This window comes from Hyla sarda, chromosome 1, assembly GCF_029499605.1.
Source record: "Hyla sarda isolate aHylSar1 chromosome 1, aHylSar1.hap1, whole genome shotgun sequence".
NCBI lineage: Eukaryota > Metazoa > Chordata > Amphibia > Anura > Hylidae > Hyla > Hyla sarda.
Window position 1 is genome coordinate 95973391 of NC_079189.1, and position 15932 is coordinate 95989322.

Here is a 15932-nt window from a genome sequence, read left to right on the forward strand (position 1 = left end):
GTGTGTTCACCTGTGCACTCCCTACTTATACCTCACTTCCCCTGCACTCCCTCGCCGGATCTTGTTGCCATTGTGCCAGTGAAAGCGTTTCCTTGTGTGTTCCTAGCCTGTGTTCCAGACCTCCTGCCGTTGCCCCTGACTACGATCCTTGCTGCCTGCCCTGACCTTCTGCTACGTTCGACCTTGCTCTTGTCTACTCCCTTGTACCGCGCCTATCTTCAGCAGTCAGAGAGATTGAGCCGTTGCTGGTGGATACGACCTGGTTGCTACCGCCGCTGCAAGACCATCCCGCTTTGCGGCGGGCTCTGGTGAATACCAGTAGCAACTTAGAACCGGTCCACCAACACGGTCCACGCCAATCCCTCTCTGGCACAGAGGATCCACCTCCTGCCAGCCGAATCGTGACAGTAGATCCGGCCATGGATCCCGCTGAAGTCCCACTGCCAGTTGTCGCCGACCTCACCACGGTGGTCGCCCAGCAGTCGCAACAGATAGCGCAACAAGGCCACCAGCTGTCTCAACTGACCGTGATGCTACAGCAGCTATTACCACAGCTCCAGCAACAATCTCCTCCGCCAGCTCCTGCACCTCCTCCGCGAGTGGCCGCTTCCGGCCTACGATTATCCTTGCCGGATAAATTTGATGGGGACTCTAAGTTTTGCCGTGGCTTTCTTTCGCAATGTTCCCTGCACTTGGAGATGATGTCGGACCAGTTTCCTACTGAAAGGTCTAAGGTGGCTTTTGTAGTCAGCCTTCTGTCTGGGAAAGCTCTGTCATGGGCCACACCGCTCTGGGACCGCAATGACCCTGTCACTGCCTCTGTACACTCCTTCTTCACGGAGATTCGAAGTGTCTTTGAGGAACCTGCCGAGCCTCTTCTGCTGAGACTGCCCTGCTGAACCTGGTCCAGGGTAATTCTTCTGTTGGCGAGTACGCCATCCAATTCCGTACTCTTGCCTCCGAATTATCCTGGAATAATGAGGCCCTCTGCGTGACCTTTAAAAAAGGCCTATCCAGCAACATTAAAGATGTGCTGGCCGCACGAGAAATTCCTGCTAACCTGCATGAACTTATCTTGCCACCCGCATTGACATGCGTTTTTCCGAAAGGCGTCAGGAGCTCCGCCAGGATATGGACTTTGTTCGCACGAGGCGGTTTCTCTCCCCGGCTCCTCTCTCCTCTGGTCCTCTGCAATCCGTTCCTGTGCCTCCCGCCGTGGAGGCTATGCAAGTTGACCGGTCTCGCTTGACACCTCAAGAGAGGACACGACGCCGCATGGAGAATCTGTGCCTGTACTGTGCCGGTACCGAACACTTCTTGAAGGATTGTCCTATCCGTCCTCCCCGCCTGGAAAGACGTACGCTGACTCCGCACAAAGGTGAGACAGTTCTTGATGTGAACTCTGCTTCTCCACGCCTTACTGTGCCTGTGCGGATATCTTCTTCTACCTTCTCCTTCTCTGCTATGGCCTTCTTGGATTCCGGATCTGCAGGAAATTTTATTTTGGCCTCTCTCATCAACAGGTTCAACATCCCGGTGACCAGTCTCGCCAGACCCCTCTACATCAATTCTGTTAACAATGAAAGATTGGACTGTACCGTGCATTACCGCACGGAACCTCTCCTAATGTGCATCGGACCCCATCACGAAAAAATTGAATTTTTGGTCCTCTCCAACTGCACTCTTCTCGGATTACCGTGGCTTCAACGCCATTCCCCAACCCTTGATTGGTCCACAGGAGAAATCAGGAACTGGGGTACTTCTTGTCACAAGGACTGTCTTAAACCGGTTCCCAGTACTCCCTGTCGTGACCCTGTGGTTCCTCCTGTATCCGGTCTTCCTAAGGCTTATATGGACTATGCTGACGTTTTTTGCAAAAAGCAAGCTGAGAGTTTACCTCCTCACAGGCCTTATGACTGTCCTATTGACCTCCTCCCGGGTACTACTCCACCCCGGGGCAGAATCTATCCTCTGTCTGCTCCAGAGACTCTTGCCATGTCGGAGTACATCCAGGAGAATTTAAAAAAGGGGTTTATCCGCAAGTCCTCCTCTCCTGCCGGAGCTGGATTTTTTTTGTGTCCAAAAAAGATGGCTCCCTACGCCCTTGCATTGATTACCGCGGACTTAATAAAATCACGGTAAAAAAACGCTACCCCTTACCTCTTATCTCGGAACTCTTTGATCGCTTACAAGGTGCCCACATCTTTACCAAACTGGACTTAAGAGGTGCTTATAATCTCATCCGCATCAGGGAGGGGGACGAATGGAAGACTGCATTTAACACCAGAGATGGACACTTTGAGTATCTGGTCATGCCCTTTGGCCTGTGCAACGCCCCTGCCGTCTTCCAAGACTTTGTTAATGAAATTTTTCGTGATCTCCTATATTCCTGTGTTGTGGTTTATCTGGACGATATTCTGATTTTTTCTGCCAACTTAGAAGAACACCGCCGGCATGTCCGCATGGTTCTTCAGAGACTTCGGGACAATCAACTTTATGCCAAAATGGAGAAATGTCTCTTCGAATGTCAATCTCTTCCTTTCCTAGGATACTTGGTCTCTGGCCAGGGACTACAAATGGACCCAGATAAACTTTCTGCCGTCTTAGATTGGCCACGCCCCTCCGGACTCCGTGCTATCCAACGTTTTTGGGGTTCGCCAATTATTACAGACAATTTATTCCACACTTTTCCACTATTGTGGCTCCTATCGTGGCTTTAACCAAGAAAAATGCCAATCCCAAGTCCTGGTCTCCCCAAGCGGAAGACGAATTTAAACATCTCAAGTCTGCCTTTTCTTCTGCTCCCGTGCTCTCCAGACCTGACCCATCTAAACCCTTCCTATCGGAGGTAGATGCCTCCTCAGTGGGAGCTGGAGCTGTCCTTCTACAAAAAAATTCTTCCGGGCATGCTGTGACTTGTGTTTTTTTTTCTAGGACCTTCTCTCCGGCGGAGAGAAACTACTCCATCGGTGATCGAGAACTACTGGCCATTAAATTGGCGCTTGAGGAATGGAGGCACCTGCTGGAGGGATCGAAATTTCCAGTTATCATATACACTGATCACAAGAATCTCTCCTATCTCCAGTCTGCCCAACGACTGAACCCTCGCCAGGCTAGGTGGTCGTTGTTCTTTGCCCGTTTTAACTTTGAAATCCATTTTCGCCCTGCTGACAAGAACATTAGGGCCGATGCCCTCTCTCGTTCTTCTGATGCCTCTGAAGTAGAGGTCTCCCCGCAACACATTATTCCTCCTGACTGTCTGATCTCCACTTCTCCAGCCTCCATCAGGCAAACTCCTCCAGGGAAGACCTTCGTTTCTCCACGCCAGCGTCTCGGGATTCTCAAATGGGGACACTCCTCCCACCTTGCAGGCCATGCGGGCATCAAAAAATCCTTGCAACTCATCTCTCGTTTTTATTGGTGGCCGACTCTGGAGACTGATGTTGTTGATTTTGTGCGGGCCTGTACTGTCTGTGCCCGGGATAAGACTCCTCGCCAGAAGCCCGCTGGTCTCCTTCATCCTCTGCCTGTCCCTGAACAGCCTTGGTCACAGATTGGTATGGACTTTATTATGGACTTGCCCTCATCCCGTGGCAACACAGTTGTTTGGGTGGTCGTTGATCGATTTTCCAAGATGGCACATTTTATTCCTCTTCCTGGTCTTCCTTCAGCGCCTCAGTTGGCAAAGCAATTTTTTGTACACATTTTTCGCCTTCACGGTTTGCCCTCGCATATCGTCTCGGATAGAGGCGTCCAATTCGTGTCTAAATTCTGGAGGGCCCTCTGTAAACAGCTCAAGATCAAATTAAACTTCTCTTCTTCTTATCATCCCCAATCCAATGGGCAAGTAGAAAGAATTAATCAGGTCCTGGGTGACTATTTACGGCATTTTGTTTCCTCCCGCCAGGATGACTGGGCAGATCTTCTACCATCGGCCGAATTCTCATACAACTTCAGAGTCTCCGAATCTTCTGCTAAGTCCCCATTTTTCGTGGTGTACGGCTGTCACCCTCTTCCCCCCCTCCCTACTCCCTTGCCCTCTGATTTGCCCGCTGTGGATGAAGTGACTCGTGATCTTTCCACCATATGGAAAGAGACCCAAAATTCTCTTTTACAGGCTTCATCCCGCATGAAAAGGTTTGCCGATAAGAAAAGAAGAACTCCCCCCATTTTTGCTCCCGGAGACAAGGTATGGCTCTCCGCTAAATATGTCCGCTTTCGTGTCCCCAGTTACAAACTGGGACCACGCTATCTTGGCCCTTTCAAAGTCTTGTGCCAGATTAACCCTGTCTCTTACAAACTTCTTCTTCCTCCTTCTCTTCGTATTCCCAATGCCTTCCATGTCTCTCTCCTTAAACCACTCATCATTAACCGCTTCTCTCCCAAACTTGTTTCTCCCACTCCTGTTTCTGGTTCTTCTGACGTCTTCTCCGTGAAGGAGATTCTGGCCTCCAAGACTGTCAGAGGAAAAAAAAAATTTTGGGTGGATTGGGAAGGTTGTGGCCCAGAAGAGAGATCCTGGGAACCTGAGGACAACATCCTAGACAAAAGTCTTATCCTCAGGTTCTCAGGCTCCAAGAAGAGGGGGAGACCCAAGGGGGGGTACTGTTTAACGCCGAGCGCTCCGGGTCCCCGCTCCTCCCCGGAGCGCTCGCAGCATCCTCTCATTCGCAGCGCCCCGGTCAGACCTGCTGACCGGGTGCGCTGCAATATCACTCTCAGCCGGGATGCGATTCGCGATGCGGGAGACGCCCGCTCGCGATGCGCATCCCGGCTCCCGTACCTGACTCGTTCCCCGTCTGTCTTGTCCCAACGCGCACGGCCCCGCTCCTTAGGGCGCGCGCGCGCCGGGTCTCTGCAATTTAAAGGGCCACTGCGCCACTGATTGGCGCAGCAGGCTTAATTAGTGTGTTCACCTGTGCACTCCCTACTTATACCTCACTTCCCCTGCACTCCCTCGCCGGATCTTGTTGCCATTGTGCCAGTGAAAGCGTTTCCTTGTGTGTTCCTAGCCTGTGTTCCAGACCTCCTGCCGTTGCCCCTGACTACGATCCTTGCTGCCTGCCCTGACCTTCTGCTACGTTCGACCTTGCTCTTGTCTACTCCCTTGTACCGCGCCTATCTTCAGCAGTCAGAGAGGTTGAGCCGTTGCTGGTGGATACGACCTGGTTGCTACCGCCGCTGCAAGACCATCCCGCTTTGCGGCGGGCTCTGGTGAATACCAGTAGCAACTTAGAACCGGTCCACCAACACGGTCCACGCCAATCCCTCTCTGGCACAGAGGATCCACCTACTGCCAGCCGAATCGTGACAAAGTCTATGGTGAGGATCTAGATAAAGTAAGAGATCCAACACAGACCAGGGGTAGTCCAGTGGTGGTATTAACATGTGTGTGCGGATCAGTGAACAGAGTCTTTCTTTTGGGGAGCCAAGTGCAGTTTGGTGTACATTGCAGAAAGAGGAAATGGAAATGAATCGCACTGATCACAATAGTAGCCCCGAAGTTGTTGCTCTTTATTCCAAAGACAGTAGAAGCAGCATACAGAGGAATGGCAATTCCGTGGAGTGGGGAGTGAGAGCAGCCGCTCTCGAGATGCAGGGGCACACAGGGGAGTGGCAACTAGTGTCGCGTCAGCCGACGCGGCACACACCTGGCCGGAAGAAGCATCCGCTGACGCAAAATTAGAGCTACAACTTCGGGGCTACTATTGTGATTCATTTCCATTTCCTCATTCTGCAACGTATATTCGTTAATACAACTAGCACTACTTGTGCCGAAGCCGCACCACCCTCTACCCCTTCCACAGCAGCAGGTGTTGCACCGGCAGTCCATTCACCTGTTTGCATAAGCGGGTTCTTATTGCTCAGCAGTGCCTGGGAGCAACTTTTCTTTCTTCCTTATATGCTTATGATGCAGTTTGGTGTACATTGTGTTATAATGCTGCCTCTTGGATTAACTTGCTGTGCAATAAAGCATAGACTTTGTGAATAGGCCCAGCCTCAGCTTGTTGTTGTGTGAGGCACTGTACCTCTGAAGAAATAGTAAATCTGTTTCTATTTGCTACTGTTCAAATCTGTATTCATTATTTTATCCCTAAATTCAACAGTAAGGGTACGTTCACACATACAGGATCCTGCGCAGATTTGATGCGCAGGATTTGTAACTGCAGATTAGAAACTGTGTTTAGTCATTTAGTTCAGATTGAAATCTGCAGTAGAAAATCCTGCGCATCAAATCCTGCATATCAAATCTGCATACGTGTGAACGTACCCTAAAGTTCCTCTCATCTTAAGCCAGAATCTATCCTCATTCGTCTACTTGTTCCCAGCACTATGACATTTATTACAATGTTGATAGGCTCATTTGAAGTATAGTATAGAGGCACCATGATCTGCTTACATTACCTAAATACATGAAACAGATGGATTACAGTGAGTAGTACTTTTATATTTAACTATTATTGCTTTTACGAGATATGTACAGGTTCATTACCTATTATCCATAAAAGTTCTACTAGACCTTTTCCCCCATAATCACCATCATAGGCTACATGATGTGTACGTGGTCCTAAAGCATGCAATCAAACAAACAAAAAGGAACTCCTAACTATTATACCAAACCACAAAGAACTGAGTTCTACAACCACTTTAACTATAAAAATCAAAAGCTTTATTAGATCACATTAAACCATATACGCTGTATATGTATCTTCAACTTGTTGAGTAAATATTCAAATAAGTACCAGTAAAAATAGGGAGAGCTGCAATGCTATATATATATATATATATATATATATATATATATATATATATATATGTGTGTGTATGTATAGTAGTTAGGAGTAACCATATTAGTCCATTGATGCACATGCAAAATCATAGAATGTTGCAGAATCTTGTAATACCTTTTTATTGGACTAACAGTATTTTGTAAAGACAAACTTTCGGGGCTTTTGACTTGATAAAGGGAGGCATCCCAAAAGCTTGTCTTTACAAAATACTGTTAGTCCAATAAAAAAAGGTAGTACAAGATTATGCAACATTCTATGATGTTGCATTTATATATATATATATATATTTATATATATATATATATATATATATATATATATATATGTGTATATATATATATATATATATATATATATATATATTTATATATATACACACTGCTCAAAAAAATAAGGGGAGCACATAAATAATGCCATGGAGACGCCATGGAGAACGTTCTGCTGCCTGCAACATCCTCCAGCATGACCAGTTTGGTGGTGGGTCAGTAATGGTGTGGGGTGGCATTTCTTTGGGGGCTGCACTGCCCTCCATGTTCTTGCCAGAGGTAGCCTGACTGCTATTGGGTACCGCAATGAGATCCTCAGACCCCTTGTGAGGCCATATGCTGGTACGGTTGACCCTGGGTTCCTCCTAATGCAAGACAATGCTAGACCTCATGTGGCTAGAGTGTGTCAGCTGTTCCCCAGAGCCGAATCAGATTGAGCACATCTGGGACATCATGTCTTGCTCCATCCACCAACTCCACGTTGCACCACAGACTGTCCAGGAGTTGGCGGATGCTTTAGTCCAGGTCTGGGAGGACATCCCTCAGGAGATCATCCACCACCTCATCAGGAGCATGCCCAGGCATTGTTGGGAGGTCATACGGGCATGTGGAGGCCACACACACTACGGAGCCTCATTTTGACATGTATTAAAGGGGTATTCCAGGAAAAAAAAAGTTTTTTTTTTATATATCAATTGGCTCCAGAAAGTTAAACAGATTTGTAAATTACATCTATTAAAAAAATCTTAATCCTTTCAGTACTTATGAGCTTCTGAAATTAAGGTTGTTCTTTTCTGTCTAAATCCTCTCTGATGACACGTGTCTCGGGAAACGCCCAGTTTAGAAGCAAATCCCCATAGCAAACCTCTTCTAAACTGGGCGTTTCCCGAGACAGGTGTCATCAGAGAGGATTTAGACAGAAAAGAACAACCTTAACTTCAGAAGCTCATAAGTACTGAAAGGACTAAGATTTTTTAATAGAAGTAATTTACAAATCTGTTTAACTTTCTGGAGCCAGTTGATAGATATGAAAAAGTTTTTTCCTGGAATACCTCTTTAAGGACATTACATCAAAGTTGGATCAGCCTGTAGTGTGGTTTTCCACTTTGATTTTGAGTGTGACTCCATATCCAGATGGGTTGATAAATTTGATTATTTAAGAATTGATAATTTTTGTGTGATTTTGTTGTCAGCACATCTCAACTATGCATGAATCTCTAAAGCATGAATCTCTGCTTTCCCCCCCTTGTTTGGGAATAGCTGCATTTGAATATGTCAAGATCTTATAATTTCACATGAGGTCCCAATCTAAAAACCTAACTCCTCCCTCCCCCTGAGGCAGGGAGGAGTTATGTTTTTAGATCGGCACCTATTGTGAAATTTCTGAAATCTCTGTGTGAATACACATGATGGAAATACATGTACAATAAAAGGAGATGAGAGTATTCTATCCCCCACAGCAGCTACAAAATATCTCTGGTAAAACAGAATTATAAAGATCCACAACTTCTAGCACAGTGAACTCTATCCAGGCTTTATGCTTTGTGTATATCCTATTTTCTATGCTCTTTATACAGAACACCCTTTGATAAAGCAAAATATATTGAGCACATGTGTTTGGGCAAGCAGCAGGTCACTCAACCTTTTACATGATCTACCAGGAGAGGTGGCAGTCATATCTAGCTGCAGATATCAGTCATTTTACCCAAAAAGCTAATGCCAAACGGAAACATTTTGGAGGCTTCTGTATCTACACAGTATATTTTTCAGTAAAAATTACACTTTATGTTTATTCTTTCGTCCATACAATTAAAATGATACCCTACTTATATAGGTTTGATTTTGGCGTACGTCTGGAAAAAAAAGTCATAACTACATGCAGGAAAATCAAAATGTTTAAAATTGTCCTTTTATGACCTCTATAACTTTTCTGTATATGGAGCGGTATGAGGACTCCTTTTTATCGGTACCATTTTTGTTTTGATGGGATTTTTTGATCACTTTTTATAAAAAATTTTATGGTATAAAAAGCGATCTATTATACGCTATTTGGGACTTTGGATTTTTTCTGCGCGTACGCCATTAACCGTGCAGTTTAATTATTGATATATTTTTATAGTTCGGACATTTACACACGCAGCAATACCACATATGTTTATTTTAATTTTTATTTACACAGTTTTTTTTAAATGGGAAAAGGGGGGTGATTCTAACTTTTATTAGGGAAGGGGTTAAATGATCTTTATTAACTTTTTTTCACACTTTTGTTTGTTATAGCTCCCATAGTGAGTTGTAACATTGCACACACTGATTTCTTACACTGATCAATGCTTTGTTATACAATAGCTATTAGTTATACAATGGATCTCAGGCACGGAGCAGTCATTCAGCAATTGGACATGCAGGAGGCAGGTAAGGCACCCTCCTGCTGCATCTTAGCTAATCGGGACATCACGATTTCACCGCAATAGTCCCGATCAGCCTGACTGAGTTGCCGGGAGTGTATTTTTGTAACTTTAGACATGGCGATCAGCTTTAAAAGATGCGTCTAAATGGTTAATAGCGCGTGGCACCCCTATCAGTGACACGTGCTATTAGCCACAGGTTTCGGCCGTTGTCAGAGGCCAGGCCCGACCCACTATGACTCGGGGCCACAGCGTGGCCCCGCGTTATAGAAAGGGAGCGGGCAAAGGGAATACAGGTATGCCCTTCATCCCCAACAGGTTAAAAAAAAAATTTTTAATCAACTGGTGCCAGAAAGTTAAACAGATTTGTACATTACTTTTATTAACAATTCATAATCCTTCCAGTACTTATCAGCTGCTGTATGCTCCACAGGAAGTTCTTTTCTTTTTGAATTTATTTTCTGTCTGACCATAGTGCTCTCTGCTGACACCTCTGTCCATTTCAGGAACTGCCCAGAGTAGAAGTAAATCCCCATAGCAAACTTATCCTGCTCTGGACAGTCCCAGACATGGACAGAGGTGTTAGCAGAGAGCACTGTGGTCAGACAGGAAAGAGATTAAAAAAGAAAAGAACTTCCTGTGAGCAGAAAGCAGCAGATACGTACTGGAAGGATTAAGATTTTGTAATAGAAGTAATTTACAAACCTGTATAACTTTCTGGCACCAGTTGATAACATTTTTTTTTTCCATCAGAGTACCCCTTTAAAACCTATGGGAGTAATATACTATTCCCTAAGACCGCCCGGCTGACCACAGTAGAGAAGGATGTAGTTCAATGAACCCCCTTTCTGCAAGAAAACCCCTTCAACGTAGACAGCTACCTAGGATTGAGTGTAACTAATAGATGATCATGTATGCTTCCCTAATAAGAACAAGAAGTCCAAGCTTGTTTTACATATATGCATGATCCAGGGCAGCATGATGTTAAAACAAATCCACCATACAAAGGACCTGCTGACTGAATCCTTTAAATCTGACATTAATATAATAAAAGTATTTTTTACTTTTTATTTACACTTGGTCTCATGATTCATTCTGTAAAAGTTCATTTCAATAGTTTTGATTGTTTTTTCTTGTTATAATTACCATGAACTTCTACAATGTACAGGAATACAGTACTGTCCTTTTATGTCACCCCTTATTTTCTGAAGCCAAATTCACTTCAATAATTCATAATAAAGGCATTTTAGTACTACCTAATAAGGCTAAGTTCACATTGCCATTGTGCCCTGTCCAGTTAAGGGTCCGTTCGGCTTCATTTTGCGCCAAATAGCCCCAAAATGGTTCAGAGCACAACGGAATACACTGGGTCTCCACTGGGTCCTTACGGATCCCATTGACTTGAATGGGGTCTGTTGGAGATCTGGTGGTTTAGCAGAGAAAAAAAACATTTGTGAATGCACTATTTTTTTCTCCGCTAAAATTTGACAGAGCTCTACATAGCGGGGCACGACGGCCATGTAAAAGAAGCATAAGTTGTAGAAATTATTGCAAAATATTGAGTGAAGTCACATGAACCAAGTGAAGCCAATTGGCGCATTTATCACACTATGTTACACTATTGTGTTCTTTTGCTTAAGAGTAATTGTAATGTACAATAGTGTAACTCCACACAATGTAAATTACAATTTATAGAATGCCACACCTAAATTCCTAACTTTGAAACAAATAATCTAAATGAAAAAAAAAAAAAATAATAATAATAATACAGATACAATTCCTACCATTATTAACATACTCACTGGCATAGCATCGACATGTTATATGTTGACATACTATTTAATTTCATTATACATATAAATATCATCTTAAACAAACAAACAGGGCTCAGGGTGCTGGCCTCTAATAATCTCATTTACCAGCTGTCAGTTCCTACTTTCTCTGATGCATGGCATTTTAATGAGCGGTATTTGGAGAAAACCAAATTATGAGAACAGACAGGAAAGAGGAGTTCTCCATGTGTCTACGGAGAGGTCAGTAGGTTGTGCGGTCTCAGGAAATCCAGCGACAAACATACGAGGCACCTGGCAGATGCCACCAGGACTCCATTGAACTACACAACGCAGTGGGTGACATTTATCGGTATATTTTTTGGGTTGTTGCGAAACTAGCATGAAGTAGTTTAGTAGAAAAGGATATATTGGGAACTATAAGGCAGAATTCACACATTGCAGAAATTTCTGCAAATATCCTTCCATTCAGAAGTGTTTACCAACTAGTGTGTCTCCATCTGCTGCAAAACTACAACTCCCAGCATGCCCGGACAGCCTCCGGCTGTCCGGGCATGCTGGGAGTCGTAGTTTTGCAACAGCTGGAGGCACAATGTTTGGTAAGACACTGATTCAGTTGAATGGAACTGGTTTTTAGTAACAGAAATTTCTGCATAAACATCTGCAGAAATGTGCCTCCAGCTGTTGCTTAACTACAACTCCCAACATGCCTGGACAGCTGAAGGGTGGGAGTCATACTTTTGCAACAGCTGGATGCACACTGATTGGGAAACACTGATTCAGATGAATAGAACTGGTTTTCAGTTGCAGAAATTTCTGCATTAAAATCTGATGAAATGTGCCTCCAGCTGCTGCATAATTACAACTCCCAGCGTGCCCGTACAGCCAAAAGCACACTTATCTGAATGGTGGGATATTTGGAAATAAATGTTTCCCAACCAGTGTGCCTCCAGCTACTGCAAAACTACAACTCCCAGCATGCCAGCATAGTTTTGCAACAGCTGGAGGCATACTGGTTGGGAAACACCGATTCAGATAATTGCACCTGATTTTCAGTTGGAGAAATTTCTGCATGAAAATCTGCCAAAATGTGCCTCCAGCTGCTGCATGACTACAACTCCCAGCGTGCTTGGACAGCCAAAGGCTGAAGGCACACTGATTGGGAAACACTAATCTGAATGGTGGGATATTTCCAGATAAGTGTTTCCCAACCAGTATGCCTCCAGCTGCTGCAAAACTACAAATCTCAGCATGGCAGCATAGTTTTGCAACAGCTGGAGGCACACTAGTTGGGAAACACTGATTCAGTCGGAGAAATATCTGCAAGAAATTTGCCCTCTATGAACCTTACCCTACAAGACAACAAATATGTCCTGTAACTAATAACGGAAAGTCCAGTAAAACTTACCGTATCTAATAAGGTAATACGGGCAGGGCAAGGCATGATGAGACTTTTAGTTCCACAATAGAAATAGACAATAAACTTAAATTGGTGTTAGTTTCTGGTCTCAAAAAAATTCCACACTGTATTACCAATGCAGAATTTAACTATATATTCTATATTTTCTTTATCTACCACTAGAAATGTTACATTAAACGTTTATCCGTATGGGTCTCTCCAGCACTTACAAGTTCCTGCCAACTCCAGAGTATCCTAATTCCACAGGTTGCATAGTTCTAGAGAGCAGTAATGCTATAGTAAATGATAAAAGCTGGCAGATGCCTGCTGAGACTTGTAGTTCCACACCAGGGAACTATGATTTATATGACTAACAATGCAATAATAAATACAGAACATCCTGTATAAGTTATATTAAGGCACTTGTTGCCAGTGGAGATCTTTACCTTCACAGATGCTTGTCCAAGATACTAAGAGGATGAGAAGGAGCAGCCCATAGCTAGGATGCCCCCTGATGCTGTGCTGGTGGCACCTGTCCTGGCTTGTGTCTTCACTGGCATTCTGCATAGCCAGCTGCTTCTTACAGGAGCTGGAGTTCAGCATGGCACAGTCTCCACTAACTCTAGACAAGACACAGCACTGAGGATCCCTCCACCTGCTCACAGCTTTTTGTAGTGTGAAGACTGCGAAGACAAACACAGAACTCAGCCCCCTCCCCTATACGTTATTAACCCTTTCCCAACCATGCCCAAGACAAAAAATATAATAAAATACAGTGACACCAGTTAAATTTGTGGAAGGTGGGGGTGGCCTCTGCTTTATTTAGCAAAAGACTAGAGAGCCTTGCCATAAATCTTACTAATGACGTTTAAGAACTGTAACGCATAAAAGAAATAACAATCGGTAACCATTCTTTAACAATGAAACAAAAATAGAATAACCCTTTCCCCATCGGTGAATTTTGATTTTCTTGTGGCTTCTATTTTATTCCACTGTTGTATGCGGACCTATTTTTTTGTGGAACAAGTTGTACTTTTCATGGGCACCTTATTTTTTTTTGGCTTTGAAATACATGTATGTAAAATAATGCACGCATGCTAAAATACATAATGCATTATTTTACATACATGTATTATAAAGCCAGGAAAAAATATTTGTAGGGAAAAACTGGACAAAAAAACAAATAAACCTGAATTGCGCAATTTTGTGGTGCAATAATCCACCATACAATAAAACTGACATTAAATGACCACTGTCAAAAATCTAAATAAAAAATGTTTGTATGTTATACATCTTGGCAAAACATTAACCTTTTTAATGTACTTTATAAAAAAAATTTTATCTCCTTTTTATAGCTTATAAGCTTTATGGCTTATTAAAAAAAATATTACTAGGGGTCCCCATACCATCCAGAACATAATCCTGTCTGGCTGCAATATCATCTTTGTCCCACCTGAAGCACAGGCAGGGACAAAGCCAAGGAAGTGTGAGCAAGACTAGCACTCCTGTCCTATCAGACTGCAGCATAAAAACAGAGAGGTGGGGGTAACAGAGCAGCCTGCAATGATTGGATGAAGAGACCCAGCACAGCACAGCAGACTCAGGGAGGAAGTGGATGCATGGTGAGTGGGGGGCAGGCCCAGTGAGGACCAGTGGATTTCCAAATGAGTGAGCAGTAGTACAGTGGTATTTGTGAGCCAAATACAGAAGATAGACACATAAAAAGACATGTAAAGCATCTCATGACCTAGTGAGTAACATATAAAAGCATAATATTTTTCTGACAAGTACGCTTTCAATTTATTATATGGGTCAGTATGATTCCAACTATGACAAAATTATATATTTTTTGTTTTACCATCAAAACAAAAATATTTTCATCTCATGTTCTGACTACAATATAATAATAATTTTTTTTTTTACCTTTTTAATCTCTGGAACTGTGCAAGGGCTGCACCAAGATGCATAGTTTTTATCGGTACCACTTTTTCATAGATGCCATTTTTTTTATCACTTTTGATTCCATTTTCTGGGGGTGTAATATGAGCAAAAATCAGCAATTTTGGTGTTTGGAATTTTTGACTGTTTGCGCCTTTGACGGTGCAGGATCAGGAATGTGGTAGCCTAATAGCTTGATAGAAATATCAGATATGCTTACTTATGCAATTTTTTTTTGTTTACATTTTATATTTGAAGAATGGGAAAGGGAATGATTTTAATTTTATTGAGGGTTGATTTTAAAAATAAATTTTTTGAAAAAACTTTTAAAAATGTTTTAAATGTTTATCCTGTGCATCAAATCCTGCGCATCAAATCTGCGTACGTGTGAACGTATGCTTAGATCGACACTCTAGTGTTACAATCTGGCACAGGCAGGCTGTATCATTATCCAAGTCATGGCAGGCACTAAGACCTTGTACAGGACTTGGGCTGCTATGACAATCAAACAGCCACACACATGTTAAATCATGGGGTTCCAAACAAACCTTAGGACCATCAGGCATGCGAGCAAAAGCTGTGCAGAGATCGCTATTGATTGCAGCATCTAAACAGTAGTGTTGAGCGGCATAGGCCATATTCGAATTCGCGATATTTCGCGAATATTTGTATGAATATTTGTCATATATTCGCTAAATTCGCATATTCGTAATGTTCGCATTTATTTTCGCATATGCGAAAATTAGCATATGCAAAAATTAGCATAAGCGAAAATTCACATATGTGAAAATTATCATATGCAAATTTTCACATATGCGAAAATTCGTACGCCAGTCCCACACAGTAGTATTAGAGCCTTCTTTAGACCACACAAGCTGGAAGCAGAGAGGGATGATCACTGGAATGTGTACTGTGAAAAAAAATAAAAAATAAAAATATTCGTAATTGCAAATATATAGTGCGAATAAAATTCGCATTGCGAATATTCGCGAGCAACACTACTAAACAGTTAAATCAGCAGCATCAGAGTGATCTCACAGGGTATAGTGCAAGCTGAGCTCCTGTGTCCATGTTATTCTCCCTCACATGTATATCATAGGTCAGGATGGGGTTAAAAGGGCTCTAGGAAGAATATCTGGGGGGAGGCATTTAAAACACCAAATCGGACCATCCGGCATCGAGCAGTGAACCAATTCTGGCAGTCCAAAGCCTAGGAACATGGAGGGGATGTCAAGGGGATGGGTCTGCATGTACACAGTTAACACTCCCTGTACTCTGGTGCTGTGCACAGTGGTGCCCGGATTTACTGTTTTGGCACAATGAAGATCTATCATATCTGGAGC

The 15932-nt window shown here is 43.4% G+C and overlaps 1 protein-coding gene across 2 annotated transcripts in view; it reads right to left on the bottom strand.

Moving 5' to 3' along the window:
* The window catches only part of NMU (neuromedin U), a 123313-nt gene extending 109999 nt beyond the window's left edge, over positions 1 to 13314 (bottom strand). For both annotated transcript variants that reach the window (XM_056558286.1, XM_056558278.1), the window contains exon 1: positions 13098 to 13314. In XM_056558286.1, the coding sequence (XP_056414261.1) occupies positions 13098 to 13254 (157 nt within the window). In that variant the 5' untranslated portion in view covers positions 13255 to 13314. The remainder of the gene's footprint in view (positions 1 to 13097) is intronic.
* Between the last annotated feature and the right edge of the window lie 2618 nt (positions 13315 to 15932).